At 44.0% G+C, this 10,758-nt stretch overlaps 1 protein-coding gene across 2 annotated transcripts in view; it reads left to right on the top strand.

Moving 5' to 3' along the window:
- Nucleotides 1-241: 241 nt before the first annotated feature.
- The window catches only part of znrf3 (zinc and ring finger 3), a 67,565-nt gene continuing 57,048 nt past the window's right edge, over nucleotides 242-10,758 (top strand). The window contains exon 1 of one of the 2 annotated variants that reach the window (XM_038702895.1): nucleotides 242-671. In XM_038702895.1, the coding sequence (XP_038558823.1) occupies nucleotides 441-671 (231 nt within the window). In that variant the 5' untranslated portion in view covers nucleotides 242-440. The remainder of the gene's footprint in view (nucleotides 672-10,758) is intronic. The other variant, XM_038702894.1, reaches the window with a different exon arrangement.

Below are 10,758 nucleotides of genomic sequence, written 5' to 3'. Positions count from 1 at the left end.
AGTGCTGGCACTTCAGAACGGGGAGTGCAGAGGAGAGGGTCAGAAAGATTGGTGGGTGGGGATATAACCCTTTTGGGAGAGAGAGAGAGAGAGAGAGAGAAAACTAAAAAAAAAAAAAATCACGTGTTTGGAGATCAAAGGAGATCCGCTTTGTAGAGGGGGAGGAGGGGGAGGAGGCGGAGAAGGGGGGGGGGGGGTGAGAAAGAAAGAGGGAGAGAGAGGGTGGGAGAAAGAGAGAGGGAGCGTTTGCTGGCAATGTAATTGACAAGGCTCGCAGTGGTGAAATAAACACGCTTCAGCCCAGGCTCAGCTTTTATTGCACAATTCAGACTCTTTTGACGCATCGCCGAAACGCGCATAGACCGGATTTCAATTACCTTCACCAGATTAATTAATCCGTGTGAAATTATGTCCCGATCGGCGCCGATCCAGCCGGCAAGATGATGATTTTACCAAGGAGAGGCTCAGATCGTGTGCCCGACTCGGTGGTCCTGGTGATCTTCGTGGTTGCCGCTTCCCTTGGTACCGTTTGCGCCAAGGATACTGCCTTTGTGGAAGTGGTTCTGTTCGAGTCCAGTCCCAATGGAGATTATACTACTTACACGACTGGCTTGCAAGGACGGTTCTCCAAAGCAGGAGCCACTATCAGCGCGGAGGGGGAGATCGTTCAAGTACGTGTAAAAAAAACAAAAAAAACCCACAACAACAACAAAAACATAAAGTGTGTTTTTCTTGCGGGGGAATGGCAAGCAGCAGAGCTGAGCAACACCACCGCGGCACGGGGTGTAATTTTACCAAGCTGTGCTTCTTAAAACTTTTTCCACAGGGACTGGGGGTTTGACAAGAGTTTTATATGGTGTGTGTGTGTGTGTGTGTGTGTGTGCGCGCGTGTGTGTGTATGTGTAGGCTTTGCAAGCAGTGTGAGGATGGTACTAAGCTTGCAACGCGTATGCGGTCACAAGATGGCTCCTATCTTGTGGAATTCATTCAGAGGGAAAACATGCTCTTGCAGGTTATTTTGTTCATGTCTGGGGCTCATTTGTGCTCCCGTTGCAGTTAATTGCCCTCATCCCGAAACGCTTTTTGGGAACTGCTTTCCTAAAGAGATGCACATCGTGCATCACGTCCCAAAAAAAAGTTTGTAAACTTTTATCTAGCAGGGTTTTTTTTACGCGTTTCACAAAAGCACCAAGGCTACGAGGCTGCTACATGTGCTTAGGTTTTGGATCGTTTGTCCGTTTCAGCGGTTAGTTTTGACCAAGGATCTGCTTTTAAATCCGGAAAACGTGGATTTTAATAGTGGAATACGTTTGTTTTTACTGACCGTACTAAGTGTAAACTAAACCCGCACGTCCCGCCGCTTGTAGCCAGCAGCAGTCATCCACGCTGCCTTTTGAAGTTGCATGTTTTTTTGGGTTAGGCTTACTTGCAACTATTTTAAGGTTTTAAAATATATACGTCCTAGATGAAACTTCTATGTCCCTCCATCTTTTATTTCTTGTCACCACAAACGATAAGTGCACTTGGCTAGAGCTTGTTGCGCTTGGATCAATCATCCATCTTTGACTGTAGAAGTCGGGGCCAAGCTGAAGTAACAGTTGAAGTCACTAAAATATGGAGCTTTCCTCCGGAGCCAAAGTGTTTATTTGAAGTTTTATAATTCTTGCTTAATCTACTTGGCTGTGGGTTGTAAGGCAGCAGAGAATTCAGGGTCTAATCATGCGCCAAATGTTTGATGTTTTATATTCTGATCTCTTAACATGTCCTGTGTTATTGGCGTTTGTGATGGAGGGACCAACAGCTCTTTCAGCTCTTTGAGAATGATAAGGAGCCACTTGAATGTGAAGCTGTTTTTGTACAGCCTGTAACAACCCTTTTTTAAAGTTTTATCAATCTCTGTGGAGGTATCTATGAAACCCAAACTGTGTCCAATGCACATCAAGTTCATTTGGATGAAGTTGGTGATTGAGACTGATCGGACGCCACCTCACTATGAAGGTTTATATTAAATATTGGAAGCAGTGCCTCATAAGCCATAGCAGCAATGATGGTTGAGTTTTTGTTTTCATTTCTTGTATAAACGCAAGTAGCTGCTGAAGTGTCACCCCGGACTGAAGGAACTATTGAGCTCCATTAGATCGCCGGTCTGTGGTGGGAGGCCAGGTTACAATGCACCCTGTGGGGAGAGAGTGTTGGGGAGGGGGGGGGTGTTTAAATGCTGCAAATACACATTTGGGTTTAATCAAATTCACGATATTGCGTCAAGTGTGTACTAGTGGCCTACATCACGAGAAACCTCATCTGTGTTGCAGAATTCCTGCAGCACACTACCATGAGCCAGATTAGTTATGACAGCGAGTCATTTTTCTTTTTGTTAATATGCTCTGGTACCGCATTTACACATTCAGGAGAACCCCCTGCCACTATGCAGCAATGTCTCAACAACAGAGCAGCATCTTTTCAGTGCACTTGTTTTCCAAAAATGCTGGCTTGTACTTTTAAAGAAAGATGATATGTGCAATACTCATCACAAAAATGGCTCCTGGTTATACACAATGATGGCCATTTGGCGCCACTCAGTAACCACACAGAAATGTCGGACCTCAGCTTTACATTGAAAACCACATCTATTTAGGTTTGCTTTCTTTGCTAACATAGCTTCTGACCACTTAGAGGCAGCTTATATTTTGTCAGACTATAATGAGGGGCAGTTTGTCTTAAATTTCTTACAGCATATATTCTACCGGAGATTTAAGAAAGCTGAAACTGACAACAAATGACAACCATACACCCTGAAGAGTATAATTTTTAACGGGTATCAAATTCCCCACTTGCAAATTCTATACTTGTGAAATAGCATTGCAGTAACGTGCTGGGAAATTGCTGTGGTGTTGTAAGAGAAAAGTTTTACACTGGAATTGAGTTGAACAAAAATATTTAGGTTGTGCATTCAGAGACCTCTGCAACAATTACACTTGTCTACTTCTTGCTTCCAAGGTTTGGGCCTTCTTGTTTGGAAAAAAGGCGCTTGATTTTTTTTTTTCTGCCTGAGGTTTACAGGGCCTTCTAGTCCTCTCTTCGGCTGGGTAAACAGAGCCCTGAGAGGTTTGCATTACCTTGTGTGTACAGTACTGGCCAGACCTCAGCAGGTATGGGTTCAAATACAGGGGAAAAGGGTGGGTCGGGGGGGGCTTGGCAAAGTTCCTGAGGAAAGACCCAACCACGATCACTGCTCATGCACTCCCAGCTCGCCTTTGCTAATTCCCTAAAGCTAACACCCGCTCAGCTCTGCCTGAAGAGTGCGAAAAGTGGCAAATGCTGCCGGGGCCAAAAATAATAAATTAAGTTAATTTGCTTCTCACTCAAAGTGTGTGTGTGTGTGTGTGTGGGGAGGGGGCATGACGATGCAGATCTGGCAACAGTGCCAAACCCCGAGCTTCCCAAGCCAGTTCCCTGATTGCTCCAGTCAACTCCATTATAGCAAAGTAATCAATGTCTCCTTAAATCATTCTGTCAAGACATGACACTATGTGCGTGTGTATCAACAGACATTTCCCTAAGACGACTTTAAGAGTGTATTTACAGCAGCAGCTCTTAACTCTAATTCTTGGCGACCAGAGTATGGATATCCATCCTGCCAGGTAGTTAATAGTATTCACCTCTTATCCCAGATTTAAATACCTTACCCTTAATTCCTGTTTAGACTGAAAATGATCTGGTAAAATGAAAATCACGCAGTGCCATGGACCCACAGAACTTAATTAAGTGAAGAAACCCTGATTTAGAGGACTTGGACCAGTCAATGTTTTGACTTCATATTTTACGTAGCTTAGAAATTGTGGTAGTCTCGTTGTACCTTTCTACATACCAGCAGCAGTGTTGACTTGAGTTAAGCGTGTTAAGCGTATTAAGCAGGGCAATGATGGCACGACCAATTCGTCCCCTGATTGAGTCAACAAGGTGTAAAGATGGAAGCCTAGACTGACAAAGCCAGCTGATGCTGAAAGCACTCTCCATCTAGATGTAATCTAATTTATGGAATGGCCACAATGTTTTCTGTGCATTCACAATCACTGTTGACAGCGCGCACACACAGCTCTCCTGATTACTACCCGTTTGACGCGAAGGGAAACTGCATCTGCTGCTCATCATTCTCTATTGTCTCCCTGCCGCCAAATCATCTTTCCTGTAGCGAGATGAGCTGCGCTGCGCTGCGCTGCATGAGCGCACATCTGCCTCTGATTTCCAGTGGGCCCCGTGCTGTCAGCATGTGAGTGAGTAGCTGAGGCAGGGACGTGGCAGGGGCACCGAGAGGACCAGATGGAGTGCACAGTGTCGTCGGCCAGAACCAGAGGGAATAATGTGGCTTTTGCCTACTTCCTCTCAGAAGGGAGACAGGGACATCCCCTGAATCCAGCGTCAGGAAGAAGAGGCTATAGTTTCCCAACACCCACGAGCTGTTTCACCTTTGAACTTCATCTCCGTGCATCATGAAGTCTCCCAGTAACTATAGCTGGGAGACTTCATGATGTGGTTCTTTGAAAGTGGCATTTTTTTTTTGTCCGACTGGATGTGCAGGGGGAAAGTGGTGGTTTTGAGCTAAGACAACGATGAGCTTAAATACTGGAGCTCCTACCTTAGAGCTGGCAAGAGTTGTGTCGCGCTGCATTTAGACTATAATGAAAGCTTTAGTGGTTTAAGGCATCCAGCGTGCTTTCTCACCACAAGCTGGAAACCCCAAGAGGCCATAATGGGCTGGTCCCAGACGGGAGGTGCCAGGGACCGGGCCACTCCCAGCGCCAAAGCAACAGTAGCAGTACACAAACGCTGGTTTAAAAGGTTAAAAGTGCTGCTGCCTACTTCTTTCCATTTATTGGCTTGGCGGTCGCAGCTGTATTTTAAGTGCTATCGTCTCTTAACCGCCACCCTGTTTCACTTTCATGTCCTAGCCAAAGTAATTTGAGGCTGCGTTTCTCCTCTTTTTGGAATAGAACAGACTAAACTGTTTTTCTCTTTTTCTTGCTTAACACCCCCTCCCACACACACACACACACACACACTCACCCCCACCACCAGTCTGCTCTATTTGATGCAGCCAAAATTTTTCATGCATCCTATATTGCATGTGAATGACTTCAAGTGAGGGTCTCCTGTATTTCTTAACCAGTGTGTGCTAATGAATTGTCAAAACATCAGCTGTATTGGGGTGACCCAGTTGTTTAGCGTGCCAACTATGAACTGCAACTCACTAATAAAGGCACAAAATGCCCAAGAAATCCTCTTTAAAATATCAACAGATTTTAGTCAGTTGTTAAGCCTATAAATGGTGAAAAACACATTCCCATAGACTGAGGTAACACATTCTGTTTAATTTGTCTGAACAGTAATTTAAAAAACCTAAAGGTATTGAATTTACAATGATCAAACAACATTGCAAAGCTACAAAGCTTTGAATGATCATTCAGTTATAAAATTGTCATGTTTCTGTAAATTGACTGATAAGTAATCAAATAACAATCATGAAATTCAAATTTTGGCATTAAACTGAAAGCATTAGGCCATATTGATACAGCCTTTACAAGGCAGAAATGTGCTGTTGTACATTTCTGCCTTGCACAGGGGGGGCATTGTTGTTCTGCCTATCTAAAATCACACACTGGGGCAGCATTATGCCTGCGTTGTTTGTTTGGTTCAGCCTAAAAAAAAGCAAAGCTGGCGTAATGACAGTTCTTTATGGCAGCATGGTGGGATCTCTGTTAAAAAAGGGCTACTGATTACCTACAATGAAGGTGTATGTCAATCTTAAAAAGCCTAACTTCCTGTCTCTTAGTACTTGTCTAGTACTTCAGTACTTATTTTAATTGGCCACATTTTTTCCCAAACCTGCAGCCCCTGTTTTCCTCTCCTGCGCCAGACCCTTTCACAATCTTCTTCTTCTGTGTCTTTCTCTCCGAGCTTCTCATTCCCACTCACAGCACAGCTCCACCTGGAACATGTGCATGTTGGTACTGGTGGCCCCAGTAGCTATGTTAGTTTCCACTGGGCTGAGTGGCTGAGCCGATCTTTGATGTTCCACTCCAAGAGAGATTAGCAGTCAGCACTGGTGTTCGCTGGTGCTTTCTCTCCAGTACCCAGGCCTCTCCCAGGGGAACCTTATTCCCCCATGTCGCTCTCCTTCTGATCTACTATTGACTATGTGTCCAGAGTTCATTTGTGTGTTTCATCTTGTGTTTGTCGTCCGCTTTACACTCAAATGATGAGGAAAGGTTAATTCAGCTTTGCCCCGAGGCTGTGATTTTTCTGCGATGAACTCTGGGAAAATGCACCACAAGAGAATGTCACACTCCGACAGGTGAAAAAGTGATTTTTCACACTGCCTGTCTGCACTCGGGTTATTTTTTTAAACAAATTTGTAACGAGTCAAAGATGAAAGGGGGTCCCGAGTGGGTTTTTTGCTTTATGACTAGCCTCTGGTGTGTCTGTTTGATGAAACAGCGCTGAAAGGCCCAGTCCATCCCCTCAGCCCATATTTTTATCCACTGACACAGAGGGTCTGCAAAACAAAGGCTAAGGGGTCGAGGGTTATGAAATGACAATGCTCACAGTGGCTCATCCAGGCAGAGGCATGCTTTGTTGTCGGCCAGGAATGTGCTGACTAACCGTGCAAGGCCACAACGCCAGCCTCCTCTTTTGTTGTACTTTTTTTGCCAATAGACTGGGAAGGTAGCTGCGCAGGGAGTCCATTTCACTCTGAGCACTACATCTGCCTCCTTCTCCTCCTACCTCTCTGAATATATTTAGGTCCTTGTGCCGTTTTACTACTATTTGTTAACATGAAAGGAGAGGCCTTATCAAATATCTTTCCCACTCACCCAAGTTCAAGAAAACGGAGTTCAAAGGTCGTTCCTTTGTGTACATCATTACATAATTATCAGCCTCACATGTGTAAAAAACGTAATGTTGAAAATCCTGCCCTATTGTCATTTTGATTAATACTAATACGTTTTAGCCCTACTTGCAATTTCTGTGGTTATTGTTCAAGGAGACCATTACAGGTCTTGTGCACATGATCACCCTTGGCCTAATGCATCATATTAATGTTGTGAGGGTTTTCCTGACAGGCCCTCTGTCAGAAACCCTGCCATTTTTTATTTCCCCCCTTTTTTTGTTTCCTTTAATGGATTCCAACAAAACCGTGGCAAAGGTCATTTACAGGGGTGCCAGATGGGGACAAATCGGTTTCAGGTGAAAGCTTCGACCCTCATCATGTTCATCTGTGCCCTAACCCTCATCCTAGACCAGTTTCTAGAGGGAGGGTGTGTGTGTGTGTGTGTGTTTGTGTGAGCACGCTCAGGTAGTTGTTCTAGGAATGAGGAAGATCCAGGCTTTAACACAATGGGGGCAGAGGTATGATGGATTGAGCTTGCTTGGTCAGATGAGAACAAGCTGGGTTATTTCTGCATTATTTTCCCTGGTCGAGTGCTGCATGTCTTCTAGCTCCACACTGAAGATGCATCACTGCCTCTTCCCTCCTCCTCTTCCTGCTTCTGAAGATGCGCCCTAGATTCTGGCATTTGTTTAACGTTGTCCCTGTATCATAGGGATACTGAAGAAATAGGGGACACAGGATTTTTTTTCTATTTTCTGTTTGCTGTCTCTTTTGCCAAGAGACCACTCTCAGTGCTGAATATGTATTTTAATTTTTTTTAAGGCTAACTCATTATGTGCAGTGCAGCTAAGCTATGCTCAGTTGCTGCTTCTGTACTTGCTGTAAGAGTAAAACCTTAGCCAACACACTTGGATTCAACTCATGCAAGAGGCCAGGTGTAACTTTTCCTTTCATGAATCTACAAAAATAGTACCTTCACTGACATAGCATGCCAATAAAAGCTCTGTAGTACAGCCTTGGGCTTTGATAAAGCCTCCGCAAGGCCTCCTGTCCTTCCCCTCGACCCCCATCGGCAGGCCAGGCCATGCTGCACCGTTTTTCAGCTCCTGGACCCTGATCAGGGAGGGGCCTGCAGGGTTGGGTGAATAGCTGCTGGGAGTCGTGCTGTGGGTGTAAACCACATGAATGTGCCGCCTGCGCAGATAGGATCAGGCGAGGCGGGGAGGCCGCTGCGCTCGGCGTAGCTCCACGCGCTAACATCAAAGGCAGTGCGGGAGGGGGGGGGTGCGCACGAGGGCTGGGCCAAACTCTTCAAAGGCCTCTCTCAGTAATGCCAGCCCTGATATGCGGCGCTGCAAAAATGAACGATGATGTAATTGCAGGCCTTCGAGCTAAATCCTTGCACAAGCATGATGAGAAAAATACTTTGTGTTAGGTTGAAGCCAGAGAGTTTAAAACATCTCGTAGGCGTAGGTGTTCGGTCACTTTCTGACGGTAAGCTAATGTCAGAATCATAGTGAAAAAAGTTTTGTTTTTCATTTTTAATGGAAGACTTGAAACAGGAAGCAGTTTTTATCTGATTTCAGCAGATGGGTTAATCTACTGGGCGTTTCTAAAGTACACAACAGGTGGAACAGAGTTGACTCTGTTCTTTGTAAAGTTTATACAGGCCTGTGTGTGTGTGTGTGTCAGTCAAGCAGTGTGTATATGTACTCCCCTTGTAATGTGTGTTAAACCAAGCATGGCCACAGATTCTTTCAAAATGCCCCCATGATCATCAGGCTGATGATTCATTGACAGCTCCAATGACAGTTTAGAGGCACATGCTGCAGAAGGGTATCGTCCTCGTTGAGATGCCATGGCAATAATTCACTTCACGTTATTGTTACTCCTGGCCCATGTTTTGTGATTGCTTGACCCTTTGATGTTAAATTAGCAGTAAACAGCTGCACTTTTATTTATTTGGAGTTCATACAGAGGTCTGCCTTTTAACTTCTGCGTTGGGGGTCGGACTCAGGATTGAAGTACAAAGCCTTTGTTGCTGGTTGTAAAGAAGAGACCTCCTTGTTTCCAGCTTGTTGAGTGTAGCAATTCATGACTATCCCAGGACCATCCAACTAATCACTGTACTTGAATGGATGAAGACAAAACTTCACACCAAAGCTTCCATGTAGGGCTGAAAATAACTATTCGAGAGAGAGAGAGAGAGAGAGAAGGAGCTTACGTGCTTCATTGTCATTTTTGCTTGATGAATGACTTCTAGTTGCTATAAGTAGTATAAACAGTTGTTAATGAACTTTGACAACCAGCTAATCGATTAATGATCTATTGGTTTCAGCACTGTTTTCATGTACAAGCAACATTCTACAGATTGTGCTGTTGACAATTCATTTTAATTGATTGGTAATAGAAAATGTAAATATTTGATTTGGATTTGTCTTTGGATACTCAGTATATAAATGACTCGGTTCGGGGTTGGGGGTTAAACCATACTGGATATCTGTAGAAAACACACTGAGGCATTTTAAGTAATAAAATATAGCATTTACAGTAGAGCGCTTAAATGAGTGAGATAGAACGGTGAAAAATGGAGTAGAGATGTCTAGACAGTATCTTAAAAAAGACCGTTGAGCTAATGGATATGACATTTTCATTCATGCAAATTGTATCCACACTCTTGCATCCCTGCTACCCCACCCACCTCCACCTTACTAACCCCACTGGCTTAATGTGAACCTGACTATATGTGAAAAGGTCAGAACAATTACTCCTGGCCAGCTGTGTCCGTTTCTGTCCCCTTGTAACCATAATCTGTTCACCCCTCAATTGCCCTGCATGTTGTCAGGTAAGAATTTCAAGGTATTGTTTTCAGCATACTTTTCAAAAACCACCAAAACACTAAGAATACAGCTAACTGATATAATGGAAAGGAAACAAGTGTTTTATGTAGAAAGATGGGGCACATCATTATGTTTCCCTCTGTGCTTTCTCACCCCTTCTCCTCTGTTTATCCAAATTCATCCTTCTCTCATGTGTCTGACGAGTCAAAAGCTGCACTTTTCAATTTTAGCAATTTTTAAAAAATGGCACAGAGGAGATATTGGCTATTCTTGGCTTGGCAGTGTTTGGGCACTTTGTCCAGACACACTTGGCTCGCTAATGATAACTTGTCCCCGGACATGTCAAAGATTCTAGTTTCTCAGAATGTTGTTTTGAGAGAAAGGAGAGAGCGAGTGGGAGAAGATGGGAATGATAGAAAAAGATGGGCCAATACAGCCCTTTGCTATTCTGTCTGCATCCCACAGGCATGTGACAAAGTCAAATTGTCACCCCCAGGGTGACATGTATCCCGCAGGCATTTCGAAGTAAACACATCCCAGAGATGTGGCTCTGAGATTTGGATAGTGGCCTCACCAGTCTGTTGGATGCAGGAGTATCTAAAATATGTTCATTGTAGATTTATTCATGAATTGGAGCTCAAACATATTCTTCATTTGAAGTATCATTAAAGAAATGGTTCAGCGTTTTGGGAAATACTCTTATTTCCTTACTACAGCCAGAATAAGGCCTACAAAACCTCAAATTGTCATTTTTATACTTGTTTATACTTGTTTTTGCATGGAATAAACTGTTAATTGGTGAGCCTTTTGAAGTGTTTCTTCTTCTTTGGGGTTTTACGGCAGTTGGCATCAAAATTGTTGCATTACCGCCGCCTACTGAATAAAATAGTTTTCCCAGTGCAATTAATTTACAGTGCCCACCAAAGGATCCCCATTCACTACATGTTTCTGTGACTCAGACTCAGTTGTCTGAGTTGGTGTAAATCCTTCCCTCAGTGTAATGTCTATTTCTTCTCCTGTTCTTTGAGG

Source organism: Micropterus salmoides, unplaced genomic scaffold (assembly GCF_014851395.1).
Source record: "Micropterus salmoides isolate LMB-PRFRI ecotype aquatic unplaced genomic scaffold, ASM1485139v1 Ms_hic_scaffold_7, whole genome shotgun sequence".
Classification (NCBI taxonomy): Eukaryota; Metazoa; Chordata; class Actinopteri; order Centrarchiformes; family Centrarchidae; genus Micropterus; species Micropterus salmoides.
This window is presented reverse-complemented; position numbering and strand designations above follow the sequence as displayed.